Here is a 24,701-nt window from a genome sequence, read left to right as displayed (position 1 = left end):
AGGGGCAAGCGGTAAAGTCCAGGAGTGTCCGTACGGGATGATTGTCCAGAGTGGTTACGAACCGGAGAGAACCAGGCAGAGTGCTGACCGAAGATGGCAGACGGAATCCAGGCACAGCTTTGAAGAAACCGGGTATGGTCCAGAGTCGGTCGGTAGTCTTTAGGAGGATCCAGAGGCAATCAGGATTAGCAGCAGCAAAGCAGGAGCACACAGCAAGCAGTATACTCAGGCACTGGACTGGGCTGAGAGGCGGCCTTTTAAGCAGCTGGACAGGAAGTAGGGCAACAGAACCTTAAACTCCATGTTAACTGAGGGCAAGCTCATTCAAAAGAGAACTGGAAAACCTGGAAACCTGACAGTACGGCTCGGCATTGTGTTTGGTGATGTATGGCTAAACATTGTGCTTGGTGATATACGACTCGGCATTGTGCTTGGTGATGTACGGCTCGGCATTGTGCTTGGTAATGTACGGCTAAACATTGTGCTTGGTAATGTACGGCTTGGCATTGTGCTTGGTGATGTACGGCTCGGCATTGTGCTTGGTAATGTATGGCTAAACATTGTGCTTGGTAATGTACGGCTCGGCATTGTGCTTGGTGATATACGGCTCAGCATTGTGCTTGGTGATGTACGGCTCGGCATTGTGCTTGGTAATGTATGGCTAAACATTGTGCTTGGTAATGTACGGCTCAGCATTGTGCTTGGTGATGTACGGCTAAACATTGTGCTTGGTAATGTACGGCTCGGCATTGTGCTTGGTGATGTATGGCCACTGCAGCTGATCGTCCTGGAAGCTCCCAGGAGTCACAGTGTTTGTGCTGCTGCTACAAGAGAAGGTCTGGTCTCTGCAGGGGTCAGCAGAACGGTGGGGACGTTTCTTCCCTCTGCTCCCCAGCACTCGGCCCCCCGCTCTGTATTGTTACGGGGTCCCAACTTGAGTTGCTGTGGCTCCTTCCTCTTTTCACTGATATCTCTCACAGGTGATGGGGATGATTCAGGAGGGAGAAATATCAGGAACGGACTTGTTACATCGGTGGCTCCTATTACAGCTGGTATCAGCGAGCTGTTTACTACCAGCTGGTCTGTTACATGTGAGAAAAGGCAGGCGGCACGGTGGGTGGATGGGCGACTGGCCAGAGGTTATACATCAGGATGAGAGCTGGATATTTTATACTGGGCGGGTAATGAGAACTAGCGTTATATATACTGTAGGGTGGAGACAGGCCGAATGTTATTCATCGGTGGGGGGTGGGTGGCAAGAGGGACCAATGAAAAAACAGAATTCATTGATTGAGAATTTTTTGCAACCCAACATTCTTCCCAAGACAGTGGGTACATTTTATAAAATATATGAACGATGCTTCTGCCCCTTCTTTCAGGTGATCGGCAGCGGTATTGGAGGTCAGACCCAATGATCAGAGCATATCTGTAGCAACATGCCAACGCTTCTTATTATGGGAATATTTTTCTAAAATCTCATTCCCCAAAAAAACCCACATGCATCGTGAGCAGAATCCCTGTGGTCTTTTATTACATAGTCATGGACACTCCATGCACTAATGTGCGTGGCCCAATATTCTCCGTTGGCTGCAGTGCTGCACTTATGATTGGCACATTGCAGAGATGACTATCACCCCCATCGGTCTCCATACAGATCAGTAGCCGCTTTCTTTCATTTTCCAGTGACGACTTCATCTTCAGCATCAGCTCGGTCAACATCTTCTCTGTTTGTGGCGGTTGTGGAAGGACGAGGACTTGCAAGAGGAGAAATAGGCATGGCTAGCTTGGATTTAAAGAATCCTGATGTGGTCTTATCTCAGTTCTCAGACAGCAGCATTTATGTGAAGGTGAAAGTATTACTAATAGTATAAACACAAGCAGTATTACATTTCTTTTGTATATGTTGACTTTTTCCATTTTCTGAAATTTTGATGACCTACCATTGATACAAGACTTGTTAACAGACTGATCACTGGATATTATTGAGGGTCATAAATAAGTATCTGAAATCATTTGGAAGGCCAAAAACCTTCAAAATATCTGGACAAAATATAGTAATAAATTAATTTTCCTGCTAATAAAAGTGGATGCTCTAAGCCATAGGTTAGGTTGAGCAGCACAGACCGGAGGTGATTATGCAGCGGAAAAAGACAAAATCATTTGTGAGGCCAAAAACTATCAACATTTCTTGCCAAAATATAATAATACATTGATTCTCCTGCTAATAAAGGTGGATGCTCTAAGCCATAGGTCAGGGTGAGCAGTAAAGACCAGAGGTGATGATGCAGCGGAAAAAGACAGCACCTGGTCATGAGCGAGGAGCAGGACAACAGATTGGCAAGCAAAGCTGGAAGCACTAGATGCTGCTGGAGGGATACAGGAGCAGCAGAGAAGTGTTTGCATGGTGGTCCTGGTGACATGGATAAAATAGCAGAGAAGAGTGAGGATTCACAGGACTAAGCTAAGAAGTAGTATTCAAAAGCTGGAAAGCAGGCAGGAGTCGCATAGAGCATAAGGCAGCTGTCTGAAGCAGGATCCTGGAAATAAATGAGGCTAAGGCTGGAGTCACATTAGCGTATGGCATCCGATGCGAGAGCAACGGATGCAATATGCTAATGACCCTCGGCTTAGGCTCTTCTGCGAGCGTGAGCCGAGTGTCATGCGACTGTGACCCAATCTTGTGATCTTGGGTCTGCGGGTCACAGCTGCGGAGGAGAGGGAGGGGTTAATCCCTCCCATCTCCTCCATTAAAGCCTGTGTGTATATCGCACGGCACTGGGATAACATCCGACTGCAGTCCGATGTTTCTCTTGCACCCATACACTTGAATGGGTGCAAGTGATTCGGCTCTCGCAGAAAATCGCAGCATGCTGCAATTCTTTCCTCAGTCCGTTTAGGGTTGAGATAAAACACGCAGCTCTGAGCTGCAGCATTGTCTTACATGGAGCTGAGTGCAATTCCAGATTTTCTCACATTGCACTCGTGCGAGTCATACGCAAGTGTGACTCCAGCCTAAGGGGTACTTTGCACACTACGACATCGCAGGTGCGATGTTGGTGGGGTCAAATTGAAAATGACGCACTTCCGGCATCGCATGCGACATCGTAGTGTGTAAAGGCTCGATGATACGATTAACGAGCGCAAAAGCGTCGTAATCGTATCATCGGTGCAGCGTCGGCGTAATCCATGATTACGCTGACGCGACAGTCCGATGTTGTTCCTCGTTCCTGCGGCAGCACACATCGCTGTGTGTGAAGCCGCAGGAGCGAGGAACATCTCCTACCGGCGTCACTGCGGCTTCCGTAGGATATGCGGAAGGAAGGAGATGGGCGGGATGTTTACATCCCACTCATCTCCGCCCCTCCGCTCCGATTGGCCGCCTGGCGTGTGACGTCGCTATGACGCCGCACGACCCGCCCCCTTAACAAGGAGGCGGGTCGCCGGCCAGAGCGACGGTCGCAGGACAGGTGAGTCCATGTGAAGCTGCTGTAGCGATAATGTTCGCTACGGCAGCTATCACAAGGATATCGCCGCTGCGACGGGGGCGGGGACTATCGCGCTCGGCATCGCAGCATCGGCCTGCGATGTCGCAGCGTGCAAAGTGCCCCTAAGTCCTGCAAACAAATATGGTAGGTAGGTGCTGCACTCTCCTGAATACTCAGACCGAACTTGGCTGCCTGAGCCAGCCTTAAAAGACCTTGGGTAAAGAGTGATGCTAAAAGTTTGTTTATACAGTCATGTGAAGATTGCAAGCCATTTTTAGTGCGCTTTTGTAGCCGAATCACACTAACAATGCATTTACACTTTTTTACCTGTGGATTTTCCTAATCTAATGCAATTCTACTGGGAAAAGCTTCTCATAAAACACAGCGTACCTGTGTGGCGCCCTGGACTAGCCAGGTCGTCACAGATAACACACAAACACACCTACCCCCATTAGACAGTACCATTAGCCAAACATAAAACCCTTGTTGCCTCCCTCCAGTGTCTGATGTCTACACCAGGTGGGGCGGAGCCAAGCGGTGGCCCCACCCACCAAGGAGTTCACAGGCCTGGAAGCGGGAAAAGTTTAGTTTAGTCCAGGAGGTGGAAGTGAGAGGAGTAAACACTCGGGTGTCTGGGTTTGTGGCCCAGGCACTGACAGCAAGGTTGGCAGACGGTGGTGGCCGTCTGCAGGAGTCGTGAAGCAACGCGGAACCGTAGGACCGGGTCGGGCGTTGGCCCGCCGGTACCGACCGGGGAGCGAAGTGAAGCCAGCACACACAGGCAGGGCCATCGGACCCCGACCAGGCTTGGAGCCGCCGACAATAGTCAAATCCGAGTGTGACCGGAATCCCAGGGGTTTCCTAACAGCCAAAGACCCGATAGAAGGCAACCGCCCACACCGTCAGGGGAAAAAAAGCTACCGCCTAAGGCTAGAGACCCAAGGGCCAGCGCCTGCAGGCAAACGGGCTCCTCCGGCATCCATACACCGGGGAGCGGACTACCATTGGGGATCCATCGTAGTCAAACAAGTACATCAAGGTGCAGGGAAAGACAGCCGCCATCACCTGTCCGGGGAGAGACACTGCAGCCGGCTGCGGGACCCGTCCATCCAGCCGTTTGGTTTACCGAGGACTTTGTGCATCTCTTACTGAGTGAGTGCACCCGTGCCATCCGGCACCGCGCCATGCTGTCCCTGCAACCCTGCACCTCACCAACCCTGCCTCCCCGTTACATCACCGGACCCCAGGACCACCGACCCCTACCCACGGAGGGGGAAAACAACATCCCAGCTGCTCCCTACCATCGCTCCCGGGATCCCCGTCACCAGCAGCGGTGGTGCCCATCTTCACCACAACCCGTGGGTGGCGTCACGGACTAAATCCCCCAAAACAACCACCCCTTACACTCACGGGCGAGGAGCGCCGCTCGAGTCCCCGGATCCGGCCCACCGCTCGAGCCACCGAGCAGCCGCAGCAGCGCCGGTCCCGAGCGTTGGCGAGCGACCAGCAGCGGCGGCGGCCTCCCCGCCCGCGACAACTTGGCATCATGAACAGGATTGAACCCCTCTACTTACCAGTAGAAGTGCACCTTGTGATCTCCGCCGGGGCCCCACACGGTAGACGGGAAGAGAAACTGACTGTCTCTTCTGTCCCCTTACCCTCCACTGATAGCATTGGGCCCAGAAGGTCCACACGCCCCAACCTAGGCCAACCCCCGCTTAGGTACAGGGAAACTACCATTTAGGGGTGTCATATGTTAAGTGTGTAAATATGTCAGTGAATGACATTAATCAACCGTGATCTTCATCTGATTGTCCACTTGATTATTCCAGCCGTTGCTGGCAAGTTGTCCCCGGAGGGACTTTCTGAGTTTTACCACCTGCATGAGAGACTACTCATGGACATGGCCGAGAACTGGCAGGCCACCCACGAACTGGTGGGCTTGTAAATAGTTTTATGGGATGGAAACTGTTGCCGCCTCCGGAGAGGCAGATTGGAGGAAGGGCCCGCAGCAGAGCAGGCTGGGGCCCGGCCACCACCAGGACCGGTGGCCATCCTCCGGGGGTCAGGGGTCCCCCTGGACGTGGGGTCCCCTGAAGTGACAGCCGGGTGCGAGTTACCGTACCCGTTCTCGCTCGGGCAGCCTGAACCTGGACTGGGGTCAAGGGGTGTTGTCCACTTCTTAGGGGCAGCATCAGGGCTAGGTTGCATGGGTGAGAGAGAGGAAGACGTCTGTCCATCCGTTATTATTAAAAATGTTTTTATATGTGCAACGTTTGAAGTGTCCTAACAAAAATGCTTATATGTTTGAAATGTTTACATGTTATTTATGTTTTTACAGTTTTTGAAAAAAATAAAACCGGTGATGGATGGGCAGCCCGCGGACGGTCTGCATTTCACCAAGGGGGAATGTGGCGCCCTGGACTAGCCAGGTCGTCACAGATAACACACAAACACCCCTACCCCCATTAGACAGTACCATTAGCCAAACATAAAACCCTTGTTGCCTTCCTCCAGTGTCTGATGTCCACACCAGGTGGGGCGGAGGCAAGCGGTGGCCCCACCCACCGAGGAGTTCACAGGCCTGGAGGCGGGAAAAGTTTAGTTTAGTCCAGGAGGTGGAAGTGAGAGGAGTAAACACTCGGGTGTCTGGGTTTGTGGCCCAGGCACTGACAGCAAGGTTGGCAGACGGTGGTGGCCGTCTGCAGGTGTGGTGAAGCAACGCGGAACCGTAGGACCGGGGTCGGGCGTTGGCCCGCCGGTACCGACCGGGGAGCGAAGTGAAGCCAGCACACACAGGCAGGGCCATCGGACCCCAACCAGGCTTGGAGCCGCCGACAATAGTCAAATCCGAGTGTGACCGGAACCCCAGGGGTTTCCTAACAGCCAAAGACCCGATAGAAGGCAACTGCCCACACCGTGAGGGTATACAGCTACCGCCTAAGGCTAGAGACCCAAGGGCCAGCGCCTGCGGGCAAACAGGCTCCTCCAGCATCCATACACCGGGGAGCGGACTACCGTTGGGGATCCATCGTAGTCAAACAAGTACATCAAGGTGCAGGGAAAGACAGCCGCCATCACCTGTCTGGGGAAAGACACTGCAGCCGGCTGCGGGACCCGTCCATCCAGCCATTTGGTTTACCGAGGACTTTGTGCATCTCTTACTGAGTGAGTACACCCGTGCCATCCGGCACCGCGCCGTGCTGTCCCTGCAACCCTGCACCTCACCAACCATGCCTCCCCGTTACATCACCGGGCCCAAGGACCACCGACCCCTACCCACAGAGGGGGAAAACAACATCCCAGCTGCTCCCTACCATCGCTCCCGGGATCCCTGTCACCAGCAGCGGTGGTGCCCATCTTCACCACAACCCGTGGGTGGCGTCACGGACTAAATCCCCCAAACCAACCACCCCTTACACTCACGGGCGAGGAGCTCCGCTTGAGTCCCCGGATCCGGCCCACCGCTTGAGCCACCGAGCAGCCGCAGCAGCGCCGGACCCGAGCGTTGGCGAGCGACCAGCAGCGGCGGCGTCCTCCCCGCCCGCGACAACTTAGCGTCACGAACAGGATTGAACCCCTCTACTTACCAGTAGAAGTGCGCCTTGTGATCTCCGCCGGCCCCACACGGTAGACGGGAAGAGGAACTGACTGCGACTAGCAGCGGCGGCGTCCTCCCCGCCCGCAACACCTGCAAGAGAAATTAACATGTTGCGGATATTAAATACGCACTGCAGGTCAGTTTACGCAGCGTAAATTAAAAAATAAAGCAGAGTGAAGAATCAAATGTCTATATATCCATCCACTTTGCTGGAACTGTAAGAAATTGCATTTCTTGAGCAACAAAAATACTCCACATCAAAAACTAATTGTGGGACTTAACCTAAAAGGCAGGAACCAATTCTGTTTGTTTTTCAGATCAATAAAATAATTTACTTTTTTTTTTTTTACTTTGCCTCCTCTGGTCAGCCTATATTAATGATGTTGATGATCTTCTGTCTGTTTTTCTAACTTAATTGTTCATTATGTCACATATTCCAGGTAATAACAAAACTCCAGATTCTGACACCTCTTGAAATTCTGATGCCGAACACTGCGTGTGAAAGTGGGAAGAGCACAGAACTGTTCCGCCTTATAAATGAAAACTTTAAGGTTCTCCGTATGCTTGTGTTTAGTCAAACGGTTGTCAGTTCTTTGAATTTTTTGGAATGAATTCTAATTTTCACCATTTATGTTCAGTTCATACATTCCGGATTTTTCAGTCCTTATTTCGCATTGCACAGCAAATTACTGTAAAATGCAAGTAAATTTGGGTCTTCAAAATTTCAATTTCATGTTATAAAGAAAATCCGCAAGAATATGAGAGCATAGTGTGGATAGAAAATCCCCAGCTTGCTCAGTCTAGTGAAGATATTAAATGCAGATTTCTCTATCGCTTTCATTGGGGGACACAGGACCATGGGTGTATGCTGCTGTGACTAGGAGGCTGACACTAAGTGAACATAAAAAGAGTTAGCTCCTCCCTGGCAGTGTACACCCCAAGCCGGAGGCGGTACTATGCCAGTTTTTTGCTTAGTGTCGTAGGAGGCTGATGTGGGCCCATATCTCTGTGGGCCAACCTCAGCCTAGGCTATTTCCTTTTTTCAGTTTTTTTCAACCTATACGGCGCCGCTCAGCGTTCTCATCCTTTTTACGCTTTTTATCTCTTCTGCAGGGTTAAAGATCCTGCATCAGAGAGTATCCTCGCCTGCTCTTTCCCTACAGGGTATCGTCCCCACTCGAGACACAGCCCTTATCCCCCTCCGGCCCCATGGTACCACCCCAGGGGCTGATTGGGGTCCCACTCATTTACTTTTTATGGGCTCACTCCCCGTCGACCCCTATGGTACCGTCCCAAGGGGTGTTTCGGGTGGAGACGGCGAGGAAGCATCGCAAGTGTAGGCGCGCTCACAGCACCAGGCCTCCCCCAGCGTTCTCCCCTGTTTCACTGGGCCCAGGCAAAGGAGCACACACTGCAGCGCAGGAGCGCTCTGCAGTCTTCCACACAGCCCCCCAGCAGCCTCCCCTGGTACTTGCCAGCACAAGCCTGCACTCACCGGGGGCCTTCAGCAGCCAGGATGGGACCCAGGGATCTGGACACCGCGCAGGGACGCAGGTAAGCCCTGCTCCGCGCGCAGCGCTGCACTCCCGGCGGCCGCCGCTCACAAATTTAGTACCCAGCTTCGGGCCTACCATTAGGCCGGAGCTCTCCGCCCCCCCGTTTGCGCGCGCGCGCGTCTTCCGGGCCCGCCCCCCGCTTTTTCTGCCCAGCAACAGCAAGATCATCCCTAGCACGCCCCCTCAGTAAAAAAAAAAAAGGGGGCAAAAGCCCGCGTTTCTTTGTCGCTCTATTGGGAGACCCAGACAATTGGGTGTATAGGCTATGCCTCCGGAGGCAGCACAAAGTATTACACTCAAAAGTGTTAAGCCCCTCCCCTTCTGCCTATACACCCCCCGTGCTCCCACGGGCTCCTCAGTTTTTATGCTTTGTGCGAAGGAGGCAGACATGCACAGCACAGCTCCACAGATTGGTCAGCAGCAGCTGCTGACCAGGTCGGATGGAAGAAAAGTGGGCCCATATAGGGCCCCCAGCATGCTCCCTTCTCACCCCACTCTTGTCGGCGGTGTAGTTAAGGTTGAGGTATCCATTGCGGGTACGGAGGCTGGAGCCCACATGCTGTTTTCCTTCCCCATCCCCCTCAGGGCTCTGGGTGAAGTGGGATCCTATCGGTCTCCAGGCACTGAGACCGTGCTTCATCCACAACTCCTGTGGAGACTGCTGGATAGGAGCCGGGTTCCGTTCAGGGACATGGCCCTGCTACGTGAAGGTACTCTGTATCCCTGTAGGGACCGCGCACGGCAACACCTCAGCTTTGCTGGGTGTGCTAGTGCACCGGGGACCGCGGCGCTGACCGGGTCTATATGTGCCATTACACACTCAGCGTCGCTGAGTGTGTTTATATGTAGGGGCTACCGCGCTAACCGCCGCTGCCATGTGAAACTGCGGCGCGGCTGGGACTTGTAGTTCGCCGGGGACTTCGGTGTCGGCCGCGCTTTTACGGCGGCGATGCTTATACTCGAGTCCCGGCTTTCTTGCGGCCTAGCTTCCTTTTTCCCGCCCTCAACCCTGACAGGCAGGGGAAGGGCGGGACGCTGCACGGAAGAGAGGGACAAACGAGCAGCATGAGGGCTGGAGCATGCTTTGCATACTCCACTCCCCTCACTGTGCACTGTGTGAGACGCCCACGGCTCCCTCCTCTCGTCAGGACGCCGCAGCCATTTCCTGTCAGCTCCTCCGACGCTGCAGAGAGGGACAAACCCTGGGAAACCCAGACACGGTCTCTGGTGGCCCCACAACCGCTTTAGGCGGCTGGTAAGCAGCACCTGTTGGTGCTAGCCCCATGGTGCTGTAGTGTATTGATACATTCTGTGTTATTACTATATACTTTACACTGTATGAGCACAGTTCATTATGGCTATTTACCCTTTTGTGTTAATCAGGGAAAACAATAGCATGGCGCCCACAAAGACAGGGGTGCCAAAAAACAGGATTATTATGCTGCCTGCGCCGCTTGTACGACCCAGCTGCCGGCAGGTCCCATTGACCCTCATTGTGTGCAATGTGTGGCCCCTGTGACTCTTCTTCAGCCAGAGCATCTGCTAAGAGGGGCCCAGGGGGAGACACCTGTTGACACGGTCCTTAGTGACGGGGATGGAGTTTGCAAAACTCTCTGAGACTATGGCTGAGATACTAGAAGCCTTGCAGTCCAGGCCGGTATCTCAGCAAAGGGACTCTGTTGAATCATTGTTCCCTGGCCCCCCTCAATTGGACCAACAATGTCCTCCCGGGATACATTCCAGGCTGAGGGTTCTGACTTAGACCCCAGCCCCAGACCGACTAAGCGGGCTCGCTTAGAATTTCCCTCGACATCATGTTGTTCAGGGTCTCAGCGGGGGGAATCTCCGGTTGATGATGCGGAGACAGCTGATCAGGATTCTGATCCTGAGGGCACTCTCAATCGTAATACTCCAGACGGGGACGACATAGTGAACGATCTTATTGCGTCCATCAATCAAATGCTGGATATTTCTCCCTCAGCTCCTCCGGCGGAGGAGTCAGATTATCAGCAGGAGTAATTCCGCTTCAGGTTCCCCAAGCGTACACCGAGTATGTTTCTAGACCATTCAGTTCAGAATCACCATGCTTGTCCAGATAAGCGTTTTTTCTTAGCGCCTTAAGGATACACGTTGTCCTTTTCCACCTGACGTGGTTAAAGGTTGGACTCAGTGTCTCAGAGTGGACCCTCCAATCTCACAGACTGGTGGCTAGATCATTACTTGCAGTGGAAGATGGAGCCTCGCTCAAAGATGCCACTGACGGGCAGATGGAGCTCTGGTTGAAATCCATCTATGAAGCTATCGGAGCTTCTTTTGTCCCAGCATTCGCAGCCGTATGGGCGCTACAAGCTATCTCAGCAGGTCAAGCGCAAATTGAAGCAGCCACATGCACGGCCGCGCCACAAGTGGCATCCATTACCTCCCAAACCTCGGCAACGCTATTAGTGCTGTCCTGGACTCTGCGAGCTGTACGGCGGTTGCGGCCGCCAATTCGGTGGTACTCCGCAGGGCCTTATGGCTACGGGAATGGAAGGCAGATTCTGCTTCCAAAAAAGCGCTTAACCAGTTTGCCAATTTGTGGCGACAGGTTGTTTGGCGAGCGTCTGGATGAAGTCATCAAACAATCCAAGGGAAAGGATACATCCTTACCCCAGTCCCAACCAAACATATCCCAACAGAGGAGAGGGCAGTCGAGGTTTCGCTCCTCTCGGGGCGCGGGCAGGTCCCAATTCTCCTCGTCCACAAGGTCTCAGAAAGACAAAGGAGCTCTGATGCATGGCGGTCTAAGTCACGTCCTAAACAGACCACCGGGGGCGCCGCTACCAAAGCGGCTTCCTCATGACTTTCGGCCTCCGCTAGTAGCATCCTCGGTCGGTGGCAGGCTCTCCGCTTTTGCGACACCGGGCTGCCGCAAATAAAAGACCGCTGGGTGAGAGTTATTCTGTCTCACGGTTACGAGATAGAGTTTACCTCTCGTCCCCCGACTCGATTCTTCAGGTCATCCCCGCCTCCCGAGCGAGCCGAGGCTCCTCTGCAGGCGCGGCGCACTCTGACGGCTGAAGGAGTGGTGATCCCTTTTCCTCTTCAGCAACAGAGCCACGGTTTTTACTCCAACTTGTTGGTGGTCTCAAAGAAGGACGGGTCTTTCCGTCCTGTCCTGGACCTGAAACTGCTCAACAGACGGGTAAAAACCAGGCGGTTCCGGATGGAATCCCTCCGCTCCGTCATCGCCTCAATGTCCCAAGGAGATTTCCTGGCATCAATCGATATCAAAAATGCTTATCCCCATGTACCGATTGCTCCAGAGCACCAGCGCTTCTTGCGCTTCGCCATAGGACACGAATACCTGCAATTCGTGGCACTGCCGTTCGGCCTGGCAACAGCCCCACGGGTTTTTACCAAGGTTATGGCTACTGTAGTAGCGCTCCTACACTCCCTGGGTCACTCGGTGATCCAGTATTTGTACGATCTGCTGATCAAGGCACCCTCTCTAGAGGCATGCCAACGCAGCCTTGACGCTACCCTGGAGACTCTCCAGGGTTTCGGGTGGATCATCATTTTTCCAAAGTCAAATCTGACACCGGCCCAATCGCTGACATATCTTGGCACGAAGTTTCATACTCTCAGCGATAGTGAAGCTTCCGCTGATCAAACAGCAGTCACTACGGAAAGGGGTACAATCTCTCCTTCAAGGCCAGTCACACCCCGTGAGGCGCCTCACGCACTTCCTGGGGAAGATGGTGACAGCAATGGAGGCAGTCCCTTTCGCGCAATTTCACCTGCGTCCCCTTCAATGGGACATCCTATGCAAATGGGACAGGAAGCCGACGTCCCTCGTCAGGACCGTCTCCCTCTGTCAGACGACCAAAGCTTCCCTTCGGTGGTGGCTTCTTCCCACTTCATTAACGAAGGGGAAATCTTTCCTACCCCCATCCTGGGAAGTAGTCACGACGGACGCGAGTCTGTCAGGGTGGGGAGCGGTTTTTCTCCACCACAGGGCTTAGGGTACGTGGACCCAGCAAGAGTCCTCGCTTCAGATCAATGTTCTGGAAATACGGGCAGTGTATCTTGCCCTGAAAGTGTTCCAGCAGTGGCTGGAAGGCAAGCAGATCAGAATTCAGTCGGACAATTCCACAGTGGTGGCATACATCAACCACCAAGGCGGCACACGCAGTCGGCAAGCCTCCCAGGAAGTCCGGCGGATTTTGATGTGGGTGGAATCCACGGCCTCCACCATCTCTGCAGTTCACATTCCAGGCGTGGAAAACTGGGAAGCGGATTATCTCAGTCGCCAGGGCATGGACACAGGGGAATGGTCCCTTCACCCGGGCGTGTTTCAGGAGATCTGTTGCCGCTGGGGGGTGCCGGACGTCGACTTCATGGCGTCCCGGCACAATAACAAGGTACCGACGTTCATGGCACGGTCTCAAGATCCCAGAGCTCTGGCGGCAGACGCCTTAGTTCAGGATTGGTCGCAGTTTCAGCTCCCTTATGTGTTCCTCCGCTGGCACTGTTGCCCAGTGTGTTACGCAAGATCAGGGCCGACTGCCGCCGCGTCATCCTCGTCGCTCCAGACTGGCCGAGGAGGTCGTGGTACCCGGATCTGTGGCATCTCACGGTCGGCCAACCGTGGGCACTACCAGACCGACCAGACTTGCTATCTCAAGGGCCGTTTTTTCCATCTCAATTCTGTGGCCCTCAACCTGACTGTGTGGCCATTGAGTCCTGGATCCTAGCGTCTTCAGGATTATCTCAAGACGTCATTGCCACTATGAGACAGGCTAGGAAACCAACGTCCGCCAAGATCTACCACAGGACGTGGAAAATTTTCCTGTCGTGGTGCTCTGCTCAGGGTTCTTCTCCCTGGCACTTTGCCTTGCCCATTTTTTCTGTCCTTCCTTCAATCTGGACTGGAAAAGGGTTTGTCGCTCAACTCCCTTAAAGGACAAGTCCCAGCGCTCTCTGTGTTTTTTCCAGAAGCGCCTAGCCAGACTTCCACAGGTACGCACGTTCCTGCAGGGGGTTTGTCACATCGTTCCTCCTTACAAGCTGACGTTAGAACCCTGGATTCTGAACAGGGTGCTGCTGGTTCTTTAGAAATCACCATTCGAGACAATGAGAGATATTTCTCTCTCTCACGCCTTTCGCAGAAAGGGTTTTTTCTAGTAGCAGTCACTTCACTTCGGAGAGTGTCCGAGCTAGCAGCGCTGTCATGCAGAGCCCCTTTCCTGGTTGTTCACCAGGACAAGGTGGTTCTGCGTCCGGTTCCGGACTTTCTCTCTAAGGTGGTATCCCCCTTTCATCTCAATCAGGATATCTCATTACCTTCTTTTTGTCCTCATCCAGTTCACCAATGTGAAAAGGATTTGCACTTGTTAGATCTGGTGAGAGCACTCAGACTCTACATTTCTCGTACGGCGCCCCTGCGCCGCTTGGATGCACTCTTTGTCCTTGTCGCTGGCCAGCGTAAAGGGTCACAGGCTTCCAAATCAACCTTGGCTCGGTGGATCAAGGAGCCAATTCTCGAAGTCTACCGTTCGGCTGGGCTTCCGGTTCCCTCAGGGCTGAAGGCCCATTCTACCAGAGCCGTGGGTGCGTCCTGGGCTTTGAGACACCAGGCTACGGCTCAGCAGGTGTGTCAGGCGGCTACCTGGTCGAGCCTGCACACTTTCACGAAACACTATCAGTTACATACCTATGCTTCGGCGGATGCCAGCCTAGGTAGACGAGTCCTTCAGGCGGCGATTGCGCACCTGTAGGAAGAGGCCGTTTTACGGCTCTCTTACGAGGTATTATTTTACCCACCCAGGGATTGCTTTTGGACATCCCAATTGTCTGGGTCTCCCAATAGAGCGACAAAGAAGAAGGGAATTTTGTTTACTTACCGTAAATTCCTTTTCTTCTAGCTCTAATTGGGAGACCCAGCACCCGCCCCTGTTTTTTTGTGTACACATGTAGTTCATGTTGAATGGTTTCAGTTCTCCGATATTCCTTCGGATCGAAGTTACTTTAAACCAGTTTATGATTCTTTTTCCTCCTTCTTGCTTTTGCACCAAAACTGAGGAGCCCGTGGGAGCACGGGGGGTGTATAGGCAGAAGGGGAGGGGCTTAACACTTTTGAGTGTAATACTTTGTGCTGCCTCCGGAGGCATAGCCTATACACCCAATTGTCTGGGTCTCCCAATTAGAGCTAGAAGAAAAGGAATTTACGGTAAGTAAACAAAATTCCCTTCTTTTCTTGCAAACGGCCCACCTCAGCACAGGCAGGCCACTGAGCAGCAGCATCTATTTTCCGGTGGCTGCCCCCAGCTACTCTGAGCCTCCTGCTGACCCGGGGAGGACACAGGCCTGGGTGAGTGCTGTTTCTGATTAGGACCAGCAACTTTTCTTAAACTTTTTTCTTCTCACTTTTTTCCTGCCTATCTCCTGTCTCCTCCCTAGTGTCTCTAGTAGGATCCCCCTGAGCAGCCATGCCTGACTCTAAGTCTTCCCGATCCAAACAGGTCCCTTTCATAATGCATTTTGCGTGCTCGTCCTGCAACGAAAAATTCTCCCAAGGCCAGGCTACCCCCCTCTGCGCAGCTTGCGTCCCTGACCCACAGCCCACGTAGATTGCCCCAGACGCCGCCATCACCCCCATCCCACTCGCTACTGCAGCAGTACAGGATGCACCGAGCCCCAATGCGCTCCCTCCCCCGGAGTGGCTGACTTCTCTCTCCCAGTCGGTGGATTCCCTGTCGAGGGCGTCTCAGACCATCGTGCAGGCTTTGCAGTCGCTCCCTACGCTCAGCCAGGCCCCGCAGGTGCAGCCGTCGCAGGATGACAGTCGGTCTGACCCAGAACCGACTACTGGAGCGCGGAAGCGGACCCGCACGGTCTCGTCTGCCGATTCCTCCCAGAGGTCCCTCTCCCCTCCAAGGCCCGAGAGCCACTCGTCTCCGAGACCGTGTGATGATTCAGGGGAAGAGTCGGATGCAGCCTCCCTTATGGACTCGGATCAGGCAGCCGACGTCAGGCGTATGGTGGACAGCCTGGTCGACGCGGTGAATACGACGCTGAAGCTACAGCCTGACTCTGCCACCACCCAGAGCTCACAGGTATCTTTCAAACGACTTAAGCGTGCTCACAGGTATTTCTGCGATCATCCGGAGTTCGCTGAGATCTTACGCAAGCACAGACAGCAACCGGACAAGACGTTCAACAACGGTAAGTCGATTGATTTACACTATCCCTTCCCCGAAGATCTCAGGAAGGAATGGGCGGGCTCACCGGTGGTCGACCCTCTGGTCTCCCGTCTGGCCTCGCATACAGTTCTATCTCTGCCGCAGGGAACATCGCTCCGTGATGCCACGGACCGTAACATCGAGAGATTCGCCCGTTCGGCTTTTGAGGCGGCAGGCGCGGCACTGTCTCCGGCCTTCGCCGCCGTCTGGGTAGCTAAGGCCATGGTGACCTGGGCCGACACCCTCGCAGAGGGCTTCGCTCGCATTCGGGCGATCCCGAGCTTGTCAACATGGCTGCACAGATTGCCCTGGCGGGTGATTACATCATTAACGCATCTCTGTCTACAGCCAATTGCGCAGCACAAGCGGCCAGCAACATGGTGGCAATCCGCCGGGCAGTCTGGCTCAGAGCCTGGAATGCAGACGCGGCTTCAAAGAAATCACTTACCGCCCTCCCCGTTTGCAGGAGGCCGACTGTTTGGGGACAGGCTCGATCAGATTATCGCCAAGGCTACGGGAGGAAAGAGCACCTCCCTTCCACAGCTGAGACCAAGGCGTTTCCCACGCCGCCAGCCTACCTCAGGTTTTCGCCCCTTTCGCAGCTTCAGTTCCCCGGCACAGCCTAGGAGGAACAGATCCCCGCAGAGAAGCAGGAAGAACCCATCTTTCAAAACAAATCCCTCCTTGCGATCCAGACCACGCCAGCCTGCCAAACCAGCATCTAGATCTCAGCGATACTCCTCCAAATGACTCCTTGTCTTCGTGCGTCAACGCAGACCAGGTGGGGGGGCGCCTTTCTCTGTTCCAACACGTCTGGCTCCCTTTGATCACAGACGCTTGGGTCAGAGAAATCCTAGTCTCGGGTTACAAGATAGAATTTACGTCAATTCCTCCAAGCCGCTTCTTTCTTTCCCATCCTCCCGAGTCGGACGCGCGAGCTCGCCCCTTTTTTCGCGCCATCAAATCACTGCACCGCTCAGGGGTCGTGATTCCGGTTCCAGATTCGGAGCGGTTCAGAGGAGTTTACTCCAACCTCTTCGTTGTCCCCAAGAAGAATGGCACTGTGCGCCCTGTTCTCGACCTCAAGATTCTCAACAGGTACGTCAGAACCCGAAGATATCGCATGGAGTCCCTCCGATCGGTGATTGCCTCCATGGAGGTCGGCGAATTCCTCGCCTCTCTGGACATACAGGACGCATATCTGCATATCCCGATTGCACACCAGCACCAAAGATTCCTACGCTTTGCCGTAGCACACGATCATTATCAGTTCACTGCCCTACCGTTTGGTCTTGCTTCCGCACCTCGAGTGTTCACGAAAGTCATGGCCGCTGCCATGTCGATCCTGCACTCCAGAGGTGTTTTGGTAATTCCATACCTGGACGACTTACTGATCAAAGGGTCCTCTTTCAACGACTGTCGTCTAAGTGTCCAGGTCACCATCGACACTCTATCCCGTCTCGGTTGGCTCATCAATCGGAAGAAGTCCTCGTTGACCCCGGCTCGCCGGATTACCTTCCTAGGCATGGAGTTCAATACCATCCAAGGACGCGTGTTCCTTCCACAGGAAAAGATTGTCTCCCTCTGGAAAGACGTCCAGACCCTCCACCACTCCAGGGCGGTGTCCATACGATTTGGTATTAGGGCCCTAGGTCGGATGGTGGCGGCAATAGAGGCGGTTCCGTTTGCCCGCTTCCACCTTCGCCCTCTTCAGCTATTCCTGCTGCACAATTGGGACAAGTCTCTATTCACCTTGGATCGCAAGATACGTTTGTCCCCGAAAGTCCGCCACTCGCTGCGCTGGTGGACCAACAGCCAGAATCTCGTCAAAGGAACGTCGTTCTTACCGGTGCACTGGAAGACGGTCACCACCAATGCCAGCCTTCTGGGCTGGGGAGCGGTCTTCCAGCACCACACGGCTCACGGTCAGTGGTCCTACCAGGAAGGCCGGCTCCCGATCAATGTTTTGGAGATCAGAGCAGTCCTACGAGCCCTGCAAGCTTTTCAACACCTTCTCCAAGGGTCTCCAATCAGGATACAATCGGACAACGCCACGGCGGTGGCATACATCAATCATCAGGGCGACACGAGGAGCGTCATGGCGATGAGAGAGGTGAAGAGGATCATACAGTGGACAGAGTCTCACAACGCCAGGATCTCCGCGGTACATATCCCCGGCGCGGAAAACTGGGCGGCCGACTACCTCAGCAGACAGGGTCTGGCGTTGGGCGAATGGTCTCTAAACAGAGAGGTTTTCGAGCAGATTTGCCACAGGTGGGGGACTCCGGATGTGGACCTAATGGCCCCGCGGTTCAACAATCAAGTTCCACAGTTTATATCCCGCTACCACGACCAGCAGGCGCTAGGAGTCGACGCCCTCATTCTTCCGTGGAATCAGTTCAGACTACCGTTCATCTTTCCGCCTCTGCCACTGATCCCAAGAGTCCTCAAGAAAATCAAGGCAGAGGGCATTCCGGTGATTCTCATCGCTCCAGAATGGCCCAGGCGAGCATGGTTCGCAGAACTCGCACAGCTCGTCGCAGACACCCCATGGCGGCTTCCAGATCGGCCGGACCTGCTGTCTCAGGGTCCGCTCTTCCATCAAAATTCAGGGGTTCTCAATTTGACGGCATGGCTCTTGAATCCTGGCTGTTAGCCCAGTCAGGATTTGCTCCAGAAGTGATTCAGACTATGATTAGGGCTCGAAAGCCCTCATCGTCAAAGATCTACTACCGCACCTGGAAGGCATTTTTTCAGTGGTGCGGGGTCAACGGCAATCTCTCCCCGCTAGTTCTTTCACTACCGACGCTTTTAGCGTTCCTTCAGGCAGGGTTGCAAGCGGGTCTCTCGCTGGCAACCAACAAGGGGCAGGTTTCGGCTTTGTCTGTTCTTTTCCAAAGAAACCTAGCATCACGTCCGCAGGTCAAGACGTTCATCCAAGGAGTCGCTCATCTGAATCCGCCCTATCGGGCTCCGCTAGAACCATGGGATCTTAATTTGGTTTTAGGATCCCTCCAACTGGCTCCATTTGAACCACTCAGAGAATCTTCATTCTCACACTTATCCTGGAAAGTGGTCTTTTTGGTGGCGGTCACTTCAATCAGGAGAACGTCCGAACTGGCAGCTCTTTCGTGCCGCTCACCTTTTATTGTTTTTCACCAGGACAAGGTTGTCCTGCGCCCGTCTCCAGAGTTCCTGCCGAAGGTGGTGTCTCCTTTTCACCTGAATAAGGAGATCGTGCTTCCATCTTTTTGTCCGGCACCCACTCACTCCTTGGAAAGGTCACTACACACTCTGGACTTAGTACGAGCGCTCAGGACTTACGTCTCGAGAACTGCGCCTTTCCGCAAATCAGACAAGCTGTTCGTCCTGCCTGCTGGTTCCAAGAAGGGTATGCCGGCGTCCAAGGCTACCATTGCCAGATGGATCAGATCAGCCATTGCGGAGTCCTACCGAATCAGGGACAAGTCCCCTCCGAGGGGAGTAAGAGCCCATTTCCACCGTGCAGTTGGGGCGTCTTGGGCAATCAGACACCAGGCTTCAGCCGAGCAAGTCTGCAAAGCCGCAACGTGGTCCAGTCTTCATACCTTCACCAAATTTTACAAGGTCCACACCCAGGCATCAGCAGATGCCTGCCTTGGGAGAAAGGTGTTGCAGACGGCTGTCGCACACCTCTAAAAAGGTAGTAAACATTTGTACAGAGCTTTCCCACAGAATTTGTTGTTTGTTTTGGTTCTGTAGGACAGCTTATGTACCCACCCAGGGACTGCTTTTGGACGTCCCATGGTCCTGTGTCCCCCAATGAAAGCGATAGAGAAAGAAGGATTTTTGTGTACTCACCGTAAAATCTCTTTCTCTGAGTCTTCATTGGGGGACACAGCACCCACCCTGTTTGGATTGTGAGGTCTTCATTTACCGGATATTTCCCGATGTTGTTTGCGGGTCACCTTTGTTTCCATCCGGCTACTATATATTTACGTGCCCATAAGGCACTGTGTTTTTTTCAACACACATTTTTCTCTTGTATTACATTGTTTAGTTATGGTTGTTCAAGGCTCTCCTACTACTGCTTTTACACAAAACTGGCATAGTACCGCCTCCGGCTCGGGGTGTACACTGCCAGGGAGAAGCTAACTCTTTTTATGTTCACTTAGTGTCAGCCTCCTAGTCACAGCAGCATACACCCATGGTCCTGTGTCCCCCAATAAAGACTCAGAGGAAGAGATTTTACGGTGAGTACACAAAAATCCTTCTTTCATCCTTTCTGTGCCTTGTAGAGGTGAATTCCCACTCTGCAAATTTTGTTGCAAAATTTTTGGGACTGAAAATCCCATTTATCTGAATGGGTTTGTATCAGATGAGTAGGACAGTTGCAGATCCGTGTGCCTGAATTTTCTGCCAGCAGAGCAACCCAAATACCGAACATGTGAATCTACCCTAAGGCTGGTTTCACACAATCATATGGCATCCGATGCGAGTGAACCAGATGCGATATGGTAATGACCCTCGGCTCCCGCGGTGTTGCCAGTGTGAGCAGAGTGTCATACAACTGGGATCCGATCCTGTGATCGGATCACAGACGCGGAGGAGAGGGAAGGTGCTGTGGAGGAGAGGGAGGGACTAATCTCCCCATCTCCTCCATTGTCAGCTGCTGCGATTATCGCACTGCACTCGAATGTCATCCTAGTGCAGTATGATTTTTCACTCGCACCCATAGACTTGTATGGGTGCAAGTGACATTTCTCTTGCTGACAATCGCACCATGCTTTGACCTTTCTCTCATCCAGAATCTGAATGAGAAAAAAGCTGACCATCTGCTCTCCCTCATTAAATAACATTGATCCGAATTTTCTCACATTGCACTTGTCCGATTTATACGCTTATGTGAGCGTACTGCAATTGTGAAATCTGCATCTAAATGCTCAAGTAAAACACATATTGTTGAAGTTTCGCTCCTGGTTTGTTTACAGACATTTTTATGCAATATATGAATATGGACTTATAGTTTCAGGAGTAATAATAAAAAAATTGTCAGAGATTTTGTGAGCTGGGCCCCGGTCATCTGTTTGTCAGGGCGATCACGTTTGAAAAGAGTTTTCCTTGCTAGACAATTCCTTTAACCATTTGCCACAACTTCACTTAAAGGGGGTTTTCCACTTTCAGGAAAGTGGACACCAAATGCTGTAAAATATAAAACATGGCAGGTACTCTCTCTGTGTACAGCAGGAGATCCTTCAGTGTTTGGCTGCAGCGGTGATGTCACGTTGACAGCTCACATCACCATTTCAGCCATTCCCTGAGCTCAGCGTTTCATGAGCCGGGGAGGATGAGCTGGCTCTGTTTGCTATTTTAAGGTATTTTAAATCATTTGGTCCACTTTCTTGAAAAGGGAAAATCCTTTTAGCCTTCAATTAGTTGCACCAAGATACTTTTGCTATTTATCACAAGTAGTTGCTCTTGACACGCGTAGTCGACGCTGCGTTTCACAATGCACTGAGGAGCGAGATTCACCCAATCTAGTAAGCTACTGAAAAGGAAAGTTAACCTTCCATATTTGCAAAAACAAACTCGCTTGGGGTTCAATGGGCCCCATGCGACTAATTAAAAGTTAATATTACATTACAAATTTTATGTAGTTGGCGCACCTTAGTTATGTCAAGGTGATTGTACAGTATCCACCTATATTACCAATCAATCACCAGCAGGAGGACTGATAAAAACTGTGATCAGAAAAAAAACTTTAGTCATTATAGTTAATACCATCAGTGCCACGATCACGCCCGGCCATACCGCAGCACTTTATTTAAAAAAAAATAAAAAATAAATAAATAAATAAATAAATAAAAAAGTAAAAAAAAATAAAAATAAAAATAATTTTATATATATATATATATATATATATATATATATATATATATATATATATATCCTGTATGTAAAAAATAAATATATATATGTGCCGATATAGCCATAAAGAACTATAATCACAATACGTGTTATGAATTCTTATATTACATACATTCTCTGCAAATAAGCAATAAGAAAATTAAAAAAACATGTTGCAATTTGCTTTTGCTCTCAAAATTGAATTCATGTGAATGAATTGCTGATGTATGGCAACTCACGAAATGAAGGGAATTTTGTTTACTTACCGTAAATTCCTTTTCTTCTAGCTCTAATTGGGAGACCCAGACAATTGGGTGTATAGGCTATGCCTCCGGAGGCCGCACAAAGTATTACACTAAAAGTGTTAAGCCCCTCCCCTTCTGCCTATACACCCCCCGTGCTCCCACGGGCTCCTCAGTTTTGGTGCAAAAGCAAGAAGGAGGAAAAAGAATTATAAACTGGTTTAAAGTAACTTCAATCCGAAGGAATATCGGAGAACTGAAACCATTCAACATGAACAACATGTGTACACAAAAAACAGGGGCGGGTGCTGGGTCTCCCAATTAGAGCTAGAAGAAAAGGAATTTACGGTAAGTAAACAAAATTCCCTTCTTCTTTGTCGCTCTATTGGGAGACCCAGACAATTGGGACGTCCAAAAGCAGTCCCTGGGTGGGTAAAATAATACCTCGTAAGAGAGCCGTAAAACGGCCTCTTCCTACAGGTGGGCAACCGCCGCCTGAAGGACTCGTCTACCTAGGCTGGCATCCGCCGAAGCATAGGTATGCACCTGATAGTGCTTCGTGAAAGTGTGCAGGCTCGACCAGGTAGCCGCCTGACACACCTGCTGAGCCGTAGCCTGGTGCCTCAAAGCCCAGGACGCGCCCACGGCTCTGGTAGAATGGGCCTTCAGCCCTGAGGGAACCGGAAGCCCAGCCGAACGGTAAGCTTCGATAATTGGCTCCTTGATCCACCGAGCCAGGGTTGATTTGGAAGCCTGTGACCCTTTACGCTGGCCAGCGACAAGGACAAAGAGTGCATCCGAGCGGCGCAGGGGCGCCGTACGAGAAATGTAGAGTCTGAGTGCTCTCACCAGATCTAACAAGTGCAAATCCTTTTCACATTGGTGAACTGGATGAGGACAAAAAGAAGGTAAGGAGATATCCTGATTGAGATGAAAGGGGGATACCACCTTAGGGAGAAATTCCGGAACCGGACGCAGAACCACCTTGTCCTGGTGAAACACTAGGAAGGGAGCTTTGCATGACAGTGCAGCTAGCTCAGACACTCTGCGAAGTGAAGTGACTGCTACTAGAAAAACCACTTTCTGCGAAAGGCGTGAGAGAGAAATATCCCTCATTGGCTCGAATGGTGGTTTCTGAAGAACCATCAGCACCCTGTTCAGATCCCAGGGTTCTAACGGCCGCTTGTAAGGAGGGACAATGTGACAAACCCCCTGCAGGAACGTGCGTACCTGTGGAAGTCTGGCTAGGCGCTTCTGGAAAAACACAGAGAGCGCTGAGACTTGTCCCTTAAGGGAGCCGAGCGACAAACCCTTTTCCAGTCCAGATTGAAGGAAGGACAGAAAAGTGGGCAAGGCAAAAGGCCAGGGAGAAATACCCTGAACAGAGCACCACGACAGGAAAATTTTCCACGTCCTGTGGTAGATCTTGGCGGACGTTAGTTTCCTAGCTTGTCTCATAGTGGCAATGACGTCTTGAGATAACCCTGAGGACGCTAGGATCCAGGACTCAATGGCCACACAGTCAGGTTGAGGGCCGCAGAATTCAGATGGAAAAACGGCCCTTGAGATAGCAAGTCTGGTCGGTCTGGTAGTGCCCACGGTTGGCCGACCGTGAGATGCCACAGATCCGGGTACCACGACCGCCTCGGCCAGTCTGGAGCGACGAGGATGACGCGGCGGCAGTCGGCCCTGATCTTGCGTAACACTCTGGGCAACAGTGCCAGCGGAGGAAACACATAAGGGAGCTGAAACTGCGACCAATCCTGAACTAAGGCGTCTGCCGCCAGAGCTCTGGGATCTTGAGACCGTGCCATGAACGCTGGTACCTTGTTGTTGTGCCGGGACGCCATGAGGTCGACGTCCGGCACCCCCCAGCGGCAACAGATCTCCTGAAACACGTCCGGGTGAAGGGACCATTCCCCTGCGTCCATGCCCTGGCGACTGAGATAATCTGCTTCCCAGTTTTCCACGCCTGGAATGTGAACTGCAGAGATGGTGGAGGCCGTGGCTTCCACCCACATCAAAATCCGCCGGACTTCCTGGAAGGCTTGCTGACTGCGTGTGCCGCCTTGGTGGTTGATGTATGCCACCGCTGTGGAATTGTCCGACTGAATTCTGATCTGCTTGCCTTCCAGCCACTGCTGGAACGCTTTCAGGGCAAGATACACTGCCCGTATTTCCAGAACATTGATCTGAAGCGAGGACTCTTGCTGGGTCCACGTACCCTGAGCCCTGTGGTGGAGAAAAACCGCTCCCCACCCTGACAGACTCGCGTCCGTCGTGACCACCTCCCAGGATGGGGGTAGGAAGGATTTCCCTTTCGATAATGAAGTGGGAAGAAGCCACCACCGAAGGGAAGCTTTGGTCGCCTGCGAGAGGGAGACGTTCCTGTTGAGGGACGTCGGCTTCCTGTCCCATTTGCGTAGGATGTCCCATTGAAGAGGACGCAGGTGAAACTGCGCGAAAGGAACTGCCTCCATTGCTGCCACCATCTTCCCCAGGAAGTGCATGAGGCGCCTCAAGGTGTGTGACCGACCTTGAAGGAGAGATTGTACCCCTGTCTGTAGTGACCGCTGCTTGATCAGCGGAACTTCACTATCGCTGAGAGGGTATGAAACTCCATGCCAAGGTATGTCAGCGATTGGGCAGGTGTCAGATTTGACTTTGGAAAATTGATGATCCACCCGAAACTCTGGAGAGTCTCCAGG

At 52.4% G+C, this 24,701-nt stretch overlaps 1 protein-coding gene across 1 annotated transcript in view; it reads left to right on the top strand.

Moving 5' to 3' along the window:
• The window catches only part of MSH4 (mutS homolog 4), a 115,806-nt gene that overhangs the window by 5,255 nt on the left and 85,850 nt on the right, over nt 1-24,701 (top strand). Inside the window, exons 3-4 of the mRNA XM_075321120.1 lie at nt 1,684-1,847; nt 7,527-7,637. Of these exons, the coding sequence (XP_075177235.1) occupies nt 1,684-1,847; nt 7,527-7,637 (275 nt within the window). The remainder of the gene's footprint in view (nt 1-1,683; nt 1,848-7,526; nt 7,638-24,701) is intronic.

Source organism: Anomaloglossus baeobatrachus, chromosome 8 (genome assembly GCF_048569485.1).
Source record: "Anomaloglossus baeobatrachus isolate aAnoBae1 chromosome 8, aAnoBae1.hap1, whole genome shotgun sequence".
In the NCBI taxonomy this organism is placed as follows: domain Eukaryota; kingdom Metazoa; phylum Chordata; class Amphibia; order Anura; family Aromobatidae; genus Anomaloglossus; species Anomaloglossus baeobatrachus.
Note: the sequence above shows the minus strand (reverse complement) of the source record. Positions and strands in the feature narration are given on the sequence as shown.